The following is a 20,645-nucleotide window of genomic DNA, read 5'->3' on the forward strand; positions in this document are numbered from 1 at the left end:
ACAGTTTTACGTTAATTATTTTTATTAACAGCTGATTGTGATCATGATGTAGATATAATATCTAATATGGGTACTAAATTTATCGTTTTCTAAAACATTCCATTTAATATTGTGAATTTTTTATTAAAACTTGATTCTAGAATGATCTACGTCTTATTTTAAAATCCGACTAGAAAAATAAAATAATTTTTGCTGCATGCCTACCGGTTCTGAATTTTTTAAGGTTTGTGGAAAGTAAGTTATTAATAATTATATAAAAGAAATCCGTAAAAATGTAGCACGTTTTTGCTCCATAAATTTCTAAACGAAAACTTTTATTAATTTCTACATTTTCTAGAACTTGTTGAAAATTGTTTGACGGAACAGTTTGACATTTCATATTTGAGTTTTACTTTGACAGTAGCGGTTAAACGATTGATGTGAAAGGCGGAGTGTTTTGTATACTCTCGTCTAGTACTTATTTATTTCTAAACAAATTTCAGAACATTAAATAAAGTCTTTATTTATTATGTAGAAAATTCAATCCGTACAAGTGATCCAAAAATGTCGACAGTACTTTTGGCCGTTATTGCAGTGATATTATGTGTACTTTTCCGAATCTTGAACGTGAATAGTCAACCACACAAGCCTCTCATTTATGGACGAGATAAAAATTTCATAGAAAATATTCTCTTCATAGCTCCATTTTTGAGTGAACCGTAAGTTGTATATTTTATAAATTGCAGGTTATAAATATAGACCAAAATATTTGTTATTATAAATTTCACAAGTCACAATATATTTTTTGTATCTACCATTAAAAATACCTCATTGATATATATATCATATGAGATTGATATTAAAAAAACTTTAACAAGTTCTATAATTATATGGCACTTAGAAAAAAAAACAAGTTCTGTGGTAGTTCCTATGTATTTTTTATTAATATTTGAACTTTCTTAAACCTTAGTGAATTATCGTAAAGTAATGTTATTTTCTTCTAAGTATTACTTATTACACTGTATACTTGCTTTTAGATGTTAATATTGCTGTAATTTATAACTTTGAATAATTTCATTTTGAACAATAATTTTATCTCCGGCATTCAGTTCTTAACATTCCGATTCTAGATATATACCAACAAGATTATGGGGATTCAGTGGACATGTCCAGACAATTTTGCACAGTCTTATTGGAAGAGTCCGTTGCCCTTGGCCAATCGGTGCAAGAATAATGCTAGTTCTACCTGACCGCTCCACTCTAACATATGACTTGTATGAACCTGTTGGTGCGGAACATGAAGGTATACTTTAACCGTTTACCTAAGAGATATTTTAAATCCTTTTATTATTTATTTATTAATGCACAGTTTCTTATAAGTTCTAATAAATTATTATTCAAATGTTCTCCACATAAAATCTCTTATTTAAATTAATTTCATTCACCATAAATTACAGGGGCTTAAATTATTTAACTCTGACTCATAGTTTTTTATATGTTATAAAGTACTAAACAGAATGGATACATGCACTATGATTATTTTTACTCCCATCAATTTGTAAAAACCTCTTTGCTTGGCAAGGTTCAGTCCTTTTGCCTTGTGCAGTTTATAGCTAGTTAGAAATGTGTGTGTATAACTAACTAATGAAACTTGAGAATATCAATAATATATATTTTATAAACTTAATCGTCAACACTTTAATAAATAAAATCTATTGATATTTATTACAACATACAATATTTTATGGTTGTTAAGAATACAGAAGTGTTTTATCGTAACATTGAAACTTCAACATCGCTTTTAACCGTGATAAGAGTTGAAGGTGAATACTGAATTAGAAAAGATAACATAGTCCGAAATTTTATTCCTTAGACGACGTAACGGTAGCCATATGTCCCGGTATCGGCAACACGTCGGAGAGTGTGTACATTCGTACATATGTACACTACTCTCAGCGTCACGGGTACAGATGTGCTGTACTGAATCACATTGGTGCCCTCAACAGCGTTCCTGTTACTGGATCAAGGATCTTCTCGTACGGTGAGTAATAATCTAAACTTATTTAGAAATTTGATTAGATTTAGTTGGAAAGAAGAAAACTGTAAGAAAGACGTCTTAGACTATAAAAATCGGTACTATAAAAGTCAAGAACGAGCTGATCACCCACTTACCAAAGCTATATAAATGAGAGGCTAAGAAACATTATAAATATAACACACACAAATATGTGTATCCCGTAGGTGGTTAGCGAGACTATACTTATATTAAGTACTCACGAATTAATTCAAAAAGCATGTGATTCATTCAATTGTTTATTGTAATTAGCTGTTTCATTTCTATATATATTTGCACTCATTTTGTTTATGGACTGTTTCCAAGTAAGTTTACTGAAATCGAATGTGATCAATAGCGGAGGCTGAATGGTTTTAAAAAATCCCAGTAGCGCCACAACCTACGGCTAGGCCTCAGATATCTTCATCTGTTTCGTGAACATTTGTTTTTATAGTAGGCGAACAGCTTTTGGTGACGTTGACTTTTATTTGGTCTAAGGCATGCCTCGCGATGCTTTCGCACATGGACATAGTCCATTGGTGCACGGACGAGTTTCGAATCTACGACCTCAGGGATGTTAGTCGTACGCTGAGGCCATTAGGCCAACAGTGCTCATGAATGGTTTTAAACTACAGAGTTTAAAATAATTTAACGCTAAAACTGAGTTGTGTTCATGCCTCAGTATAAAGTCAAAACATAGAATTCTTTTAATGACGCTTGTTATAAACCTATAATAATTAATTATTAGATGACCTCATCTAGGTATGTAATTCTCATTTAAGAAGCCAAATCAAGGCTCTACGTTCACGTTGAAGGCATGGTACCAAAAAATTATATGATTGAATTTGAACTCAATCGGCTGTACGATTACCTTATTGAAAATGATGTCATGCGCCTGTTCACAAGAATGATACCGGCATGAGTCAACTCGAGATTAATGATCTAAGATTTTTTTGTATGTAAATAAGTATCGATCTTTATGCAATTTTTATTTTCAGCTCAATGTCAGGGCCATTAAATTAATACACTTTTCGTCACTGCTGTTTCAACATCGAATAGGTTCGAATTTCAATATTCACACACAAATTATTGAACTTAAATTTTTTTGTGTAATTTGTGTGTTTAAATATGTGAATTGAATTTTAGTGTGTGCTTTGTTGAAAAAAAAGTTTATTATTGATAACGAACGCAAAAATAATTGTTTCTAAAGCCTTAATTACATAAATATGTATGTATAAATTTATCTTTATGGCCTAAATGCTCATATCTAGAACCTACTTGTAAAAAAATTTTCGTTCTCAATATACTTATTAAATTAGAAACTAAGGTATGGTTTATACACTAAGGTAGCAAATTAATTTATATTCGGTTATTATTATGTTGTGTCACTTAGTGTATTTGTAACAATTTTACAATTGGTTATTTTGAATTAAATTTTTCAGTGCCTAACATGTTACTGATTGATAGAAAGGCAAAAGTTTAGTTTCTTTAAATAGCGTATAAAAATACAAGAATATCAAGGCTATTGTTCTGAATGTCTAGCTTCTTAAAGTTCAGTCAATTTTAATTATCTCGACACCCGCGATTTGTATGCCAGTCTATTTTTTCTAGAACACTTGATCCTTCAAAATAATATTTCAATCCTAAAATAACTCAAAAGGCTCAAAAGTTTCATTGTTTAAAAAAAAATAATAATATACTAACTTATATACTGCATTAAACTACTAACAAATTGTATTACTACTTAAAAAATAAAAACAACTTACATTCGGCTGTCAAACCCAAAAATGTGGCATATATGTATAATATCCAGTTCTGGTGCAAAACTTCGGAAACGGTTAAGTAGCGAAATCATATGCGGAATTACTGCCTGCTGGTGGGGGACAGTTCATGACCTCCAATGAGTCAGCAGAGCATGCCAACATCTGTAACATACGGTTTACGGCTGGAAGCAGGCCCATGCAATCTCTTCTTAGTCTCTGGCCGCGTTTCAGTAGCCTGGAAGGTGTTATGGCATGTTTTTTTTTTAATTTAGAAGAGACATGTAGAAAATGTCACACTCGTTAGTTGAACAACCCCAAATTCTCTACGTAATTGTCGAGTTTTATTGTATAAAATTCTGTACAGAAGCGTAATTTAATTAATAAAGTAAATAATAAAATGTACAATAAGTAATAAATACACTAAAAATAACTACTTTAGTATTCTAGTGAATATAAATTCACTAGTATAACTGAATTAGCTGTGTTAGTAACTATTTTTTTATGTTACTAGACGGATTTGCATGTAATTTGCATAAATTATGCTCAGTCTGTAGTCTATATGTCCTCGGGTGTTACAAATAAAGTATAATAAAAAAACGCTACAACGTTTAAAGTCTGTATCTGTTTCGTAATCATTTGTTTTTCTGAAAGGCAAGTAGGTGATAATCCTTCTGCGTTTGACACATGTCAACTTTTTGGGTCTAAGACATGCCGATGATAGCACACAAATAGGTCTACCTACGGTGGTTTGCGAGACTTCATACCTATACTAATTACTCACGAATGATTTTAAATAGCATGTGATTCATTTGTATAGATGTTTGCATTAATTATGTTTATAGACTGTTTCCAAGTAATATGTTTACTGAAACAGAATGTGATCTAAAGCGGTTTGTGTGATGTTTCGTTATCATTTGTTTTTATAATAAGCAGGCGATCAGTCTTCTGTAATCTTAAGCGCACATACACAGAAAGTCCATTGGTGCCAAAGCCTGTACGAACCTACGATTTCAGGTTAGTCGCACGCTGAAGCCGCTTGGACGACACTGCTCTAATACAAAAAAGTTATCAATATTTCTTTTATTACGCAAATGTTATCGCACCTACGTTAATTGATAAAAAGTATCTATCTTGTCAATTTAACCTAAAATAAAAGGCCATTTAGATTGACCCTGGCAATGATCATTATTGTTCACGTTTTTACACACGCGCCACTTTACTGCGCTTCTCTCAAGTCAATTTTAAATTAATGGTACAATCAGTTTGATGACATATTAGGTACTTGATGACGTAACTATTTGACCAATAAACGTATAAGATAATAAATCAATTGTATGTATATTTTATTATGTTTGGTATTACAGAATGTCAATGCCCTAAAAGTAATGCATACATAATCTAAGGACTTTATAGATCTGTTTTTAAAGTACTTTTCAATTCAACGTGTATGTTTCGAGGCTAATTTTTAACCCACATACAGAAGGACTTTGTTTGTCCAATGCAAACTAACTACCTGTCTCATAGATTGTGATATAAATTGAGAAATTTCTGATATTCAGAAACGTCAATATGACAAAATCTAATTGCTAAATCTGAATCTTAACCAAAGATAAACCAGCAAGTTTAACTCTTATGCTTAGTTCACACGCGCGCGTTCAACTCTACATTCAACGTGCACATTCACATTCAGGAGCGTGTAAACGGTACGCCCGAGCCCGTGAACGCGCCTGTGAACGTGAATGCCGCGAATCGGGCAAGTGTCGGTTTTTTGGCAAAGTTCAAAGGATGAATGTGCGGGCGCCCGGTGACCGTTTACACGCGCGCAGGCAGTCGCCAGTCAGTCTCTCCCGCGCTTTTGCGACGAGTGGATCTTCATTCAACGTTGCTAAGAAAGTCGCTACGATCGGAGATTACATCATGGCGGAATATAATAATTTTGTTTCTTTTTCCAATAAAAATAAGTTAAGCCAAAGGATATGGCAGCAACAACACCGAGATCCTCGCTGCTCGCCATTCTGGCACTGACTGGCACGACGGCGTGCGTGTGAACAGCTTGAATGTCCGCCGGCCCGGGACGGGCTGCATGCCGCGCAGCCCGCCAGGCAGCCCGCCGGGCTGGACGGCGCGCGTGTGACCGTAGCATAATGCTACATAAATTATTATTATATTCCGCCATGATGTAATCTCCGATCGTAGCGACTTTCTTAGCAACGTTGAATGAAGATCCACTCGTCGCAAAAGCGCGGGAGAGACTGACTGGCGACTGCCTGCGCGCGTGTAAACGGTCACCGGGCGCCCGCACATTCATCCTTTGAACTTTGCCAAAAAACCGACACTTGCCCGATTCGCGGCATTCACGTTCACAGGCGCGTTCACGGGCTCGGGCGTACCGTTTACACGCTCCTGAATGTGAATGTGCACGTTGAATGTAGAGTTGAACGCGCGCGTGTGAACTAAGCATAACCTGTCGTAGAGATTTGTGGTTAAGCGTGCGGCTCTGCAAAACTATCGGTCGTATGATAACTGTGCCTCAATGTATTTTTAATTTCTTATCAATCTAACGATTAAAAATTAAAGGAAAACATAGTGAGGACATCAGCGTGTATCACACCGAAACATCAGCCAGTGTATCAGACATAGAAAGCTTTTCTACTTGTCTAAATAAGACAGAGAGTCCGAGAGTTTTTTACGCCGGCTTTTTCTCTCGGCCTACGCCATCTGTCTTCTTTGCCGATGAGTAGGGATGCCTACAAATTAAATTTTAATGACGTGGAATATGTGATACATGTATCTTATGTTCCATAATAAACATTTTTTTTATATTTATTTTATAAGTAGAAATATGAGGGATACAAATATGTGTCCATGCCCCTTTGGATTAATGCATGCGCATAATATGAATATAAAAAACTATATTATAATTAATACAACCATACCGCAAACAAATTAAAAATACATAAAATAAGAACATTCATCAAAAATTTTCTTTGCCATTATTACATTTATAATTAAGACAACGGATTGAACTTTCTTGTAATTAAACATAGTCGGATGTTATGCTTCGTATTCTGGTGATATACCTAATACTTTCACTTGCCTTCATGTCAGCAATAAATGAATATGAACGTATTTCTGCACGTATTGCAATATATGTGACCTAATTAATTTTAAGCAAATAGAATTTGCACGTTGCAAAAATGTGCTTTAATAACAGATTTTGTCACGCAGTGCAGTATCAGAAGCAAATATGCCCTGAGAAATTAAGAAAACTATTAACAAGATTTTCATTCTACGTGCTGAGCAGTGTTGCCCAGCGTGCGACTTTCGCTGAGGTCGTAGGTTCGATGTACCGGGATGTAACACACGTTCGTATGGTGAAGGGAAACATTATGGGGACATCGTCATGCCTTAGACTCAAAAAGTCGTTTGTCATACACAGAAGGCTGATACTACTTGCCTATTAGAAAAACAAATAATCGTGAAATAGAAATCTGAATCCTTGGTTGTAGCGCCATTGGGTATATGTATATTGTATATTGTATCGTTGCTATGTCCATCATCGCCAATGTCCGATTTGGGTGAAGTAACATACACATAATATCGTTTGATATGTGCGTGTACTTAAAGAAAACTTGTATATCAAACAACTTGTATGAACGTGAATTTATTATATAATTTAGATGACTTGACGAGTGCTTTCCACTTAATATAGTCTCTGGCCTTACGAAACTTATGTACATTTACTTTCAATTGAAATCTATGCCAATCTATATAAACACACTACACGTATTTAAGGCAAATCGCACAAGTCAAACATGTCTCGGCGTTATCAACAAGGCCAAAGACTTGTAATTAATCAATATCTTAAACATTGTTTTAGGTCACACGGATGACTTCAGTTACATGGTAGAGAATCTCATGGAGAAATATCCCAACACAAAGCTGATTCTAGTAGGATTCAGCCTTGGCGGCAATCTGATTACGAAGTACTTGGGCGAGGACAGGAAAAGACCTAAAAATATAATTGGCGGTATCTCTATTTGCCAGGGATATAATGCTATCGAGTAAGTATATGATAATCGATCGTATATTCGATCGATTTAATACGAGGCTAAAGTATGTGAAGTTCTTGTCTTGAACCGGTGAGTCCGGTGACATACAAATACACAAATGAACTTATTTATACCGTAAACAACACTTTATCTGTTAAGATAACTTTAAAACAATATATAGTTACTTTTGTATTAATGTGAAGTGTATGAGTGATCCTTGGAGTTATTTTCCATAGTGTTTTTATCTTAACTCCCGGTTGATGGAAGTCCTAATAAGTAAGAATAAAATCGCGATGGTTTGTTTTCACGAAGTGTTGGCCTAGAGGCTTCAGCGTACGACTCTCAGCCCTGAGGTCGTAGGTTCGATCCCCGGCTATACTCCAATGACTGACTTTCATTCTATATTTTACATTCGCTCGAGCTGTGAAGGAAAATATCGCCTTAAACCCAAAAAGTCGACGGCGTGTGTCAGGCACAGGAGGCTGATTACCTACTTGCCTATTAACATATAGGTTTCATGATCATTATGACAAATTATCATGAAACAGATTCAGAAATCTGAGGCCGATTGTAGCGGCACTCATTTTTTGTTTAGACAAAACAATAAATTATTATTATTACTATTTTAAAGAAATGCTTCGGGCACGTCGTGAGAGCTAAGTTTTTGTAAGATTGTAATGTAAGGACAATACAGTTAGCTGTTTTAAAGCTGGCCATTTAAAAACCTTGACTTCATATTTGTGTCAGTAAATCTGTGTTAACTCTCAGGGTTGTTGCTTATTAAAGGCAGGTAAAATAAAATTATTGGGCCAACTGGTAAATTAAAAAGTTATGGTTTCTCCCTTATAACTCGAGTACTAAAAGTAACGTTTGACACTTGCAGGACATAAAAAAAATCTTACATTCTGCATGTCATGATGTAAAAAAACATCTGCTATTTGTCATTGTATTGCACTCTTACGGCCAAAATTAATAATGTATCATCAATCTATGATTATAACCAATCTTGGACTGATTCATATCTAAAGACCGATCTCCAATCTGCATGCCAATAAACATTTCTGCTATCCGATTGTTTATTTGACAAAAGATTGACAGCAATCTTTTGCGTGATCCTTGCCTCTCGACCGCGTTTCGTTCAATGCAATATGTTGTGTTCAAGCATACCAAAAGTTTGCTGTTTTTGGAACGAAATAAAATAAGTAAGACTAATAGGGTCTGTTTCACAATGTATGGATAAAGTAGCAAATAGCTATGCAACGTTTTGTTTGTTTTTTTGTTACGAACAAATAAAGTTACAAAATTCTATAGAAAAACATAGAACCTTAACCTTTTTGTTGGTCATTTAATATTACTTGTAACGAAACGGGCTGTCATTTTCATATGGTATTTTTGTTTGTTAGGTTATTGAGTATTTTAATACATATTATTACACATATAAATTTTCTCTGAGTAGTTTGTGTATCTTGTTTTTGTGATTCGAGGTTGGTTCTTTAACTTAAAAAAATGTCTACGCAAAAACGTGAAAGAAGCGTCAATTTCAGCCGGGAAGAAGTTGACCTTCTAACTTCGCTTGTTGCTGACCATAAAAATATATTAGAAAATAAAAAGAGTGACTCAGTCACCTGGCAGGAGAAAGAGCGGTGCTGGAAGACGCTGGAGGCGCTGTTTAATAGCACAAGTGGGGTAAACTTTCGCAGTGCTAAAGCTTAAAGAGGGCTACAAGAAAAAAGTCTGCCTTGATACATGCTGAAACATATCGTACAGGAGGTGGCCCTAGTGCTGCTACTCCTCTTACCCCCTATCGAGGAAAAAGTCAAAGACATGATATTGTTGTCTGTCGAAGGAAATGAAAGTCAATTGAAAGGAAGAGCTTCTAAATAAGAGAAAGCAATGGGCATTTGAAGAGGAAGAAAGAGAGCATAAAAGAGAATTATGGGCCATAGAAAAAAATATATTGTTAAATAAATTAGAAAAATAATAGATATTGTGCCTGGAGCGAGGATGTATTGTATTAAAAAATTGTATTTTTATTTAAATAAAAGCATTGAATTTCTATTTAATTTATCTCAAAAATGTTGTAATTTATAAAATATTATAGTAATAAAGCAAAATAATCACTTATAAGATTACTTCGCACACTTGCATTTCCCACGTTGTCAATTGCGCTTTGATCAATATCATCAGCTTGTTCATCTACTTGTTGCAGTAGTTCAAAATGTTCATATCGCATATCAATAGCAATATTGTGCAACACTGCACATGCCACTATCACGGCTTGTACACGAGATACTTGAAGCAAAACCTTTTTTGACAAACCGATTTTGGGGAACCGATTTTTTCCAAACACCATATTATGTCCTTTCCACCACATTTCTGCTTCGTATTTGAGATTCGTTATAAAGATGTTCTGCTGGAGTCTTGAGGTTTTGAAGTGGAGTTAGTAGGTAGTATCTATAGTAACAAATATTTTTGGTTGTAGCTAATATTTAAATTTTTTTTACAAAAGTTGATGACAAGATGAAACCTGCAAGAAGTCATATATAGACATCACTTTGTGTAAAAGTGTCTCCAAAGCTTCTTTTGTTAACCTAAATCTAAATGTGAATTCGGCGTCATTCAGGCTCTGGATATAATAAATTCTTGTCTTCTTATGTCTTCGCACAGAAGTACGTTGTCTTCTTCCAGCTTCAGAATTACTATCCCAATCGGATAATTGCATTTAAACTTCCAAATCACTATCACTAGAACTGGAAGATGACGAAGATGAATAAATTTTCCCAATGAATATTAAGTTAGGTCGCAATCCCAAACCCAAATCATACGAGTTTCACCGATAGCAATCCGAGATTGATTTGGCCAATCGAAGCAACTTACAAAATGGACAGATAGGTTGTTGGCATGAGTAAACATTCATTTTCATACAGAGGGCAATCTTCAATCTCTTATCCGCCCTCTGAACGATTGGTTGAATAATTAGATTGGTATCTCAGTCCATGTATTGAATATTGGCATGCTTTTCTTTAGAAATGGATTGAATTGTCAGTCTATGACAGCTAAAATTGGATTGATATTGCATATTGGTTTTGGCCGTTAAAAAAGTACTTTCTAGAATTTCTTGGTAATAAACGCTCGCTTTCCAATAAAAATTAAAACAGATAAAAGTGCATATTTAATTTAAATCTAGGAAAACCCAAAGTAAAAACATGTATTGAACTCGTGAAAAATTCTTTTCGCTTTTTTTATCTTTAAACAAAGTACTTTCGTAATCGTTTCACAATAACTTTATTGATATTAAACTGTAATTTTAGCCGACTATATATATATAGAAAATGTTATATCATACTATCTCGTTTACCTTGAATGTTGAATATTTACGCACGTACGATATACAGGGAATTTATAAAAGTCTCCACTTGATTTCAGAGGCTTATTTGTTTTCATCAATCAATCAATCAATTACGTCCAGCAAATTCTTTTCACTGAATTACACAAATAAGAATAATGTTTTTATTGAATTTTTACGTTATACCCCACTCACAGAGCTCATTAATCAGCTCCAATTTATCGATCCGATGCACCTTCTGCAGTTCTATTAAATTATTCATGCATTACTTTTGATATAAACCTTCAACTATTAAAATAACGAACGATATGTTTCCAACCAACAAGTCCCACACCAATCAATAAGGTCATACAATGATTCATTGCTTTAGAATTTTCGAGGAGTATTGATAATTGATATATTGGCATATTAAAGTACTATATTTTTATTAGAAAACTCTCAGATATTCAACTGTTTTTGCGTGTACTAACTGATCTATGGGCAGAGAGAAACGTTTCCAAAGAGCCTCTAATACATTATACTAATGTCGTTTCCTTACTTTTTACATATATTCTGTCCTTTACATATATTCTAGTAATACCAACACTGCCAGTATTCACTAAAATTTCAACTTTAAAGTCTACTTTCCTCTGTAACAAAACTAAACTAAACAAAACAAACCTGGTAGACGCAATATATCTTGTTACAACCATCCGTGAGTGGACGGGAGTCAATTCAGTGGAATAATTGCTTAGATATGCGATGCACAAGAAGAGATTTCGGAGATTGACTTGGAGTGGCACCGCAAGAAAGAGAGCCTCGTGGAGGCGAGAAGCGAAGAGTTAATAGCCTTGACATTCACGTTGTCTTAGTCCTAATAAAAATGTATTAATTAATTTATGATCTTGAAAATTTCTCAAATACCTTTATATAAACGTCACTTATAATTTTATTTTGCACTATAGGTACTCGTCTCACGATAAGCACTATCGGCACGCACTTTGAGACTTGTGATAACCATTTGCAGTAATTTTTAATTGAGGAAAGACCTATAAAATTCGGGTCACGCTTTTGGAATTGTATAAATTTTGTTTAATATTAAAGAATAGTTTTGTATGATGTGACTGGAACAGGAGCCAGCTAGTAGTTTAGCATGAATGAGAACGTTCTAGAATTGTCTAGAATAGTTGGTTATATATTTGGATTTCTAACATTATCAATGTTAAGATACCATATCTACACATCGTCATTTATAACAAGATATTTTAACTAGTTTTAATGTTATTTACCTACTGTCGACAATTCACATGTTCGCGTCGTTTTAATATTCTTTATAAATAAGTAGTCTGCACTTTTAAATGATTACAGTCAAGGACACTAACTCTAGATTAAACTATTTATCCCAACGATTTAGTCAATGGACTAAATCGTAAATATAAATCTTATCAATAATTATTCAATTATTGAAAGGCCGGCAGCGCGCTTGCGAGCGTTCTGGAAGTGCGAGTGTCCATGGGCGGCGGTATCACTTAACATCAGGTGACCCTCCTGCCCGTTTGCCTCCTGTAACATAAAAAAAAAGAAATATAAGCAATGGTCTAACGGACATGTCGCATGGTATCATTCAGTTGGAATATGGTAATATTGATAAATATAAATTGTATTACCGTTGTAATGATATTTAACTAGATTTTTATAGTAATCTATAATCTATTATAAATTGGCAAAAATCGATGAGTTCGCCATAATGTGTTTGCAATAAAATAAAGGAGTTACGGAAATTCAATTTCAAACATTGTTTTTATTAGTACATTGTTTAAATTCACTACCAACTTCTGTATGAAAAAAATATTGCTACGATTTTAGAACTTCCTGATGTAAAGATAATTACATTAAAATAAATTAACGAATTTACAATAATAACGGGTCAATAACGGGCAAGTAAGGTTACTTGGTATATTCAATTACTCGAATTATATTGTGTACAAGTGTACTTGACATGATAACTGAGATTAACATACATAACTTATATTTACCCCCTTATTCATAAAAACTAACTAAAGTTTTGTTCGTTTTGTATACTATTTGACTTATGTATTTTTGCACTTCTTGAGCTTATCTAATTTATTTTTTCTCTCTTAGTGGTTGCCTGGAAGAGATAGTTTGAGAGCGATAAGTCCGTCAGTTGCTCTCCTTTTTATTTAATTATGTTAATTGTATTATATTTCTGTATGCAACGAAGTGTAGTACGAGTTCAATACATGATAAATAAATAAAATAAAGTTATCCTTTGTGTCTTTCTGTCAAATTGTATTTACGCTGTGATAGAAAGAAACAGAGTAGTTTAGTTAAAACGGTGCGATTAGACTAATTTATTTTATTTATGAATTAGGGGGTAAAACTTTAAAGCACATTATATGTACCATCATCTCGAAATTCACCTTAGCCTTTTTAAGACCAAAATAATAACGCAAAAAACTGTTTATTTTCAGTTATAGATAATTATTTTAAATTAAAAAGATTGGAATAAAAACGTTCTAATTGACCTTACATACATTGTAATAGGTTAGTCGCAAACTGTTGTCTTTGGTTACGAGTGCTATTCATTTAATTAAAACTTCTAGTTATGTTGTCGAAGTTAATATGTAATAAATTCGTGCTAATATCCGTTAAAGCAACTTTCTTAAACCGCCACATTGAAAGCTTAGTTAACGCTTCGTATACTTTGAATAAAAAGATGCCTATTTTGAGCATTTTTAATACATCTTTAAACTCAGCTTATAACTAAGATAACATTAGGGGTATTGGGGTTGTGACGCTGGAGTAACAAAAATCTAACTGCCTTATTGAAGAGTTCGTTAAACAAAGTGAAACCTATGTTTTTTTTATTTTTTATTTTGTAAACCTACAGCTAACATAAATTATATACAATAACAAACAGTTACATTGAAAATATAGCCAAATATGGAATACATAATAATACATTTAACTACAAAATGGTTCAAGAATTTATAAAAGGAAACAAACAAATAAAAACTATTCAATACGTTTATCTAAGTGGTACCTAATTTGGTTGTGTTGTATGATGGTGTAAAAGTGAGGGTAAGTACGTGAAGGTGTGTATGTGGGGTATGCTCATGATGCAGGTGATTTTGCGCTATGGATATTCTTAATACTTCTTTTAATCATATTCCGCGTTATGTTATTAGACATTATCGGTAACGAGAATGTTAAATTACAATTTATGAGTTTGGTAAAAACTAAAGGGCTCATATTGGCGTCAAGTGTGCGATGATTGCTTACATTGTGTTTACGCTTCTAATTATTAACTAAAATATATATATGTAACATAAGTAATGTTAGATTACATAACTCAAGTATCGCACATTTTAAAGAAATGCAGTTTACTGTTTATTTCGTAAATCCGTGACCATGAAGGCTGTGTGCTCCGAAACAATTTGATATTTTCTGATTTTCATTAAAACTGTAGATAATATTAGGTACATTTTTATTCACTGTGCAAACTTTTTGAAAATTTTCAGTAATTTCTAACATGAAACTTATTGAACATAGTATAATCATAACTATCTTTCCCTTGTCTCATTGTATCTTTAAATCTTTTCCAGCACAATGGTGTACCTTCTCCAATGGCAGAACTTCCGACGTTTCTACCTCTACATCATGACAGACAATTATAGAAACATTATAACGCGACATAAGCGAATGCTGCTAAACCAGGACTTGAAGATTAAGTATAATTTGGACGAGAAGATGATTGTTTCGGCTGGTACATTACCGGATCTAGATGAGGCATATTCTAGGTAAGATCACCTTAGCAGTTATAAAATCAAGATAATAGCGCAAAACTGTATATTTTTAGTTGAGAACTAATGTCTATGTCTATTTCTGACAAATTGTGTTCACGCTGTGATAGAAAGAGTTGGGTAATTTATTCAAAACAGTGCGATTAGACTGATTATTTTTTTATGAGTTTAAAGCACATACGAAATTCCACCCGTATCACCTCGACGTCCGCCGTTCCACAACTGAGCGTTTTTCAAGGCAGTTTTTGCCGCGCACCACCACTATGTGGAACCAGCTGCCCACTGAGGTATTTCCGAACCAATTCGACTTAGGGTCCTTCAAGAAAAGAGCGTACCGATTCCTGAAAGGCCGGCAACGCACTCGCGAGCCCTCTGGCATTGGGAGTGTCCATGGGCGGCGGTATCACTTAACATCAGGTGAGCCTCCTGCCCGTTTGCCCCCTGTTTTATAAAAAAAAAAAAAAAAAATATGTACCAGCGTCAGTAAATTCACCGAAGCCTTTATAACATCAAGATAATAACACCAATAACTGTATATTTTTAGTCATAGATAATTAAAAATATAGAAACAATATAGTTCTAAATGACCTAGCTTAATGTTCTTAAGTACTATACATTTAATTAAAACTTCTAGATATCTTATTAAAAACGCTTAAACCTGTCCTGTCAATGTTCTTTTAATACGACGTAGTAACGATATGATTTTAATATTATTTATTAACAATGATAGTTCATGCTGTGTTCGCGACTTTTATCAGCTGATCGACGACAATTTTGACTGCCGAAATATCCTTGTACTTAGAGATTTATATGTCTGATTACGATATTTTGTACAAAAATGTTAATATTTTTCCGTGGTCAAATGCGACATGTTTATCAAGGAAATAAATTATTTATATAAAGTTATTTCTATATGTTGTATAAACTATATTTTATGTCTACAAAAATGCGTACTCAAGGTTCAAGACTTCTTTGAGTTACATGACACAAGCTGACCATATTAAGTTGCCCATTAAAAAATTCTAAGTCATGAAAATATTTCATCTCCCGTTTAAGGGCCGATTTACATTATCTTAGTGTTTAGGAGAGTATTTTAGTACAAGTTGAAAGGCAAGTTCTTTAGTGCTTTAGAGTTAAGTGCGTTGCGAGTGAACGTTTACATTTCTTCCAGTAGAGTATCATTACAGCGCCACAATGAAAGCCCAACGACGTCGGCAAATACGCTCTATTCTACGCAAAATACTAACTGTAGTTATGGAACAAATAGAAGACGAGATTTTATTCGAAATAAATAAACTAAATATAAATAATAAACAACATAGCTTCTTTTAAGGCAGTGTATGCCGAATGCCTAGCCTGTTTGTTTTTGTATAAATTGTTTTTAACGTTCCACAAACATTCGTGAACAACATATTCAGACACAAATTTGATAGTTGTATCTTCCGACATTTAGCCATCTTTAAAAATCAAAAAACACGCACGCGTTTCACGGCACTTATGCACTCTCCTAAAGATTTTACTAAATTACGTGTTTACACACAACGAGGGAAGATCTCGGGGGGTGCGCGGCCGCGGGAGGGGTATCACTTGAAACAAAAATAAAAAGCGATTCTATTTTGATTCAACTTGAAAGTCAAGTAGAACCGTACTAAAGCAAGTAGCGTTTACATGTTTCAACTAAAGTACTATCCTAAAGCACTCTGCTAAACACTAAGATAATGTAAATCGGCCTTAAGAGTTACTAAAGAACGACTGCTTTATTTTATTTTATTGTGCGTAATGTACATTTATTTAACTTTTAATACGGCATTAAGGTTAAACATCGTGAGGAAACTGGCATATCTTGACCCAAAAATCGGCTTGTCGTGTTCGACACAGAAGCCCTCACTCGTCTATAAAAGAAAATGATAAAAGGAAAAGCTGCATCCACATAGGGTTGTAGCGCCACTGGTTTTTTTTTTTCTTTTTTTTTTAAAAGACAATTCACACCAATTGACCTAGTCCCATGCTAAGCTGGTGAGGCTTGTGTTATGGGTACTAGGCAACGGATATACATACATATTATAGATAGATATACATATAAATACATATTTAAACACCCAAGACCTAAGAACAACACCAAATGCTCATCATGTTCGCCTCAGCCGGGGATCGAACCCGGGACCCATGGATTCGCAGTCAGGGGTACTAACCACTAGACCAATGAGTCGTCAAAATATCTTCATTCATACAATGAATTTTAAAATTACAGGAGAGTACACGGCTTTAAATCCGTGACGGAGTTGTACAAATGGAGCTCGTCAGCGTTCTACCTTGAGCGGGTTAAGACGCCCATGATATTCATAAACGCGCGCGATGATCCTATAGTGCCTGAAGCACTGCTGCCCAACGTCAGGGAATTTGTTAGTGAGTATTAACCTGAAAATGTATCTATTTGATTTTAGTGACGTGTGTGGTTCTTCAGTAAATGGCTAAAAAAATAGATTTATAATTATAAAGTAATTACGAAATAAATATTACAGAAATAGTGTTTATTGAGTTAAGTCATACTTCGATCTCTCATTTAATAGTATTATACATAATATCGTTGGCTAACACGCGAATAACGTAATAACTTTCGATTATTTTTTTCACATGTTTGTACGCATCTGTAATAGAGCAGTGTTGTCCTAATGACTTTCATTACCTCAGGTAGTAAGTTCGAACTCCGACTGTGCACCAATGGACTTTCTGTCTACGTGCAGTGTGCATATTTAACACTAGCTCGTATGGTGAAAGAAAACATTGTGAGGAAACCGGCATGACTTATACACAAAAAGTCAAAATAGGCGTGTATCAGGCACAGTAGGCTGATCACCGCCTATTAGCAAATCAAATAATCACGAAACACAGAATATAGAAATCTGAAACATTTGAACTTTCATTTTAATAATATATTTTCCTGGTTTTGCATTTAAGAGAAGTTTCATCATCATTAAATGACGTGTAAGATAAGATTTATCAATGATAATTTTTGATAATATATTTCAGGTTCGTACGATAAGAAAATGTTCTTGGAATTAGCGCATGGAGGTCACCTAGGTTTCTATGAAGGAGGTTTACTCTATGCCAATCCCGTGACGTGGCTAGACCGAGCTGTAGTGGGTCTCGTGGGAGGTCTTTTAATGGCACACAACAAATGCTCACCCAAAGAAAACATTGAAACTGACTGTTCGATATCAGACGAAGAACCTGATCTCATTAAATCAGCTACAATATTATATAGAGACCCGTTAGACAAACAACACAAATGTAATACATTCCCGTCGTAATTCCGCATTTAATGTTAACGTTCCATTTTACATACTATGTACGATTGTTTTGAAGTTTGTGTTACGTGAAATGGAACGCAATTTTTCGAATTTCAAATGAGATTATGGTTTTCTGTTTGAATGGATGTGTTGCTTTAGGTGTATTATGGACTAAGACAGAGCAGATTTAACCCCTAAGGCCGGGTCGTATACCCAAAATAAGCGGTGCTACAAGTCGTAAATTTTTGATTCTATACGACTGATGTTTTGAATATTGATCCCGGCCTAACATGGCGTCTTTAAGAGCCTAATATGCAAACATGGGTTGGACAATGTTGTCAACTCTGGCAGGCCTAGAGTTTATGCTTTAATGTGTTTCCAATTTTTGTGTTTTAACTCAAATTGTTTATGTATCAATATTGTTTAAATCGTATTAAATTGCATTTATTGTATGTTTGACGCAACGGAATTTTTTAATTGCAGTTAATTAAGAAAGATACAGTCCATTTATTCTGAATTCATATAAAATGTACAAGGCTTAGCGAAGAAAAATCACGTTTTTATCACTTACTACACACTTGTCTCATTTATAAACTTTGATACTGTATTAATGTAATAGATTAATAAAAATTTCTGTTTTTAATAATAATAATACACAAAATCTTTACACAGCGATCATGCAAAACTACAGATTCAAAATAAAATAAATTGCTTTGTGACCTGTGATACTTTATCAAATATGATTTGAACCTTTTTTCTTATGGTTAGTAATTAGTTCGTACTTATGTATCATAAGGTATATTTTTGGATACAGTACCTAACTTAATAATAATGCATTTTGGAATTAATAACAATGTTGAGTTTTTTGTTTTTATTATAATCTAAACTCTAAAGTATATTTTATTGTTAACATAACAGAACTTAAACATAAGCTTAAATAATATTTTAAATTTTACAACTACACAAGATGAGAGAGACGACATGTGAATGGTCTCTCTCTCTCTCATCATTTAATTGATTATTAGATTTATAAGTTTACATCACTTCATCACCACAATGTATCTGGTTAAAAACAACGCCATTTTTGTTTACCGTTTAAAGAAATTCAGAATTAATGGACTGTAGTGTTATTTAAAGTTACTTTTTAAACAAAATATTTTGTTCAGTTGAAAAGTAAGTTTGATGTCTACTGAATCACACAATATAAGAGTAAACGAAAAAAATGCTTTAATAACGATACGAACGATTATTGTATTCCAAATTTAAAATTTATATACTGACTTTGAAGATTGAAGTTAGCTGCTATTTGCAAACTACAAGTTAATACAATGAAATTAAATTTAGAATACAACATTTTGTACTATTTCTATTAATAACGAAATTCTAACATGATTTTAACACAGAGCATTGTAAACAATGCTGTATTGTTTGTTATCAACTCAATTTATTATTATATCCAAATTTTACTGCCTTTTGTCTGTTACACGGATTAGAAATCCGATTTGACATATTTAGCAGCTAATGCCTTAATATTTGTTTTTATATGTGGTAGTGTTATGAAGCACAATAACAGGTTATAAAGTGTCTTAAAACTTGTTTAAATTATTGTATGAAGATATTAGCTGTGCTAAGGTAATTAATTATTTAATATATATTGCGTGTTGAGATGCCTTCTATTGATTGGCTTTACATTGAAACGTCAAATATGCATTGAATAACGAAACTTTCGGAAAAGTTCCGTTGGTATTCCATTCGGGTCGGATTAATATGGTAGCAAACCAATTTTTCGAGGGTATTTTCAAAATTCAATGATTTTTAAAATTTGTCTTATGGTGTAGAATATAGTTATTATATTTTTTTACATTTACACGCCAATGGACCACCGTTATGTCCGATATTGCTCCGTGGCCATGAATGGTTGCTTTTAAAACACGCAATAAACTTTAATAATATTGAGTTATACAAACTCAATGTTAATCGTAAATGTGTATATTAGGTCAGTGTTAGTTGTGAGTACAAATTGCTTTTTAAATTATTATTAATGAATGAAGACTAGAATGTACAAGCGCCATAGATTCTTAGTTAATTGGCCTTAACTTAGCACAGGAAGGCTGATGAGCCAATGTTTTTTACAAGATTTTAGATAATCTTCAAAATACAATATTTTTAAGAACTTCGATAGTAAATTGAATCTCTGTTTATCTTTTTACGTACATAGTATCACATTACCAACGTGACATTAATACCTGCGAGGCTGTGTCTTTGTTTAGTATGTTTAAAATTATTTGCCTTTTGTAACGATGCACTGTTCAAGGACGTTTTAACTTATTCAAATAAATGTAATAAAGTATATGTTTGG

At 33.5% G+C, this 20,645-nt stretch overlaps 1 protein-coding gene across 1 annotated transcript; it reads left to right on the top strand.

Moving 5' to 3' along the window:
• Window positions 1–383: 383 nt before the first annotated feature.
• On the top strand, window positions 384–20,638 carry LOC125050858 (abhydrolase domain-containing protein 2). The gene is made up of 7 exons (XM_047650918.1): window positions 384–698; window positions 1,110–1,282; window positions 1,853–2,020; window positions 7,676–7,859; window positions 14,799–14,993; window positions 17,248–17,402; window positions 18,027–20,638. The coding sequence occupies exons 1-7, from the start codon at window positions 544–546 to the stop codon at window positions 18,305–18,307; spliced, it is 1,311 nt and encodes a 436-aa protein (XP_047506874.1). The 5' UTR covers window positions 384–543; the 3' UTR covers window positions 18,308–20,638.
• The last annotated feature ends 7 nt before the right edge of the window (window positions 20,639–20,645 follow it).

Source organism: Pieris napi, chromosome 7 (assembly GCF_905475465.1).
Source record: "Pieris napi chromosome 7, ilPieNapi1.2, whole genome shotgun sequence".
In the NCBI taxonomy this organism is placed as follows: domain Eukaryota; kingdom Metazoa; phylum Arthropoda; class Insecta; order Lepidoptera; family Pieridae; genus Pieris; species Pieris napi.

Bases quoted from the DNA above. Each gene is read 5' to 3' on its own strand.
- LOC125050858 (XM_047650918.1), top strand. From the start codon at position 544: ATGTCGACAGTACTTTTGGCCGTTATTGCAGTGATATTATGTGTACTT. The intron at 699-1,109 runs GTAAGTTGTATA...TTCCGATTCTAG, and splicing joins GCTCCATTTTTGAGTGAACC to ATATATACCAACAAGATTAT. The intron at 7,860-14,798 runs GTAAGTATATGA...AATCTTTTCCAG, and splicing joins CAGGGATATAATGCTATCGA to CACAATGGTGTACCTTCTCC.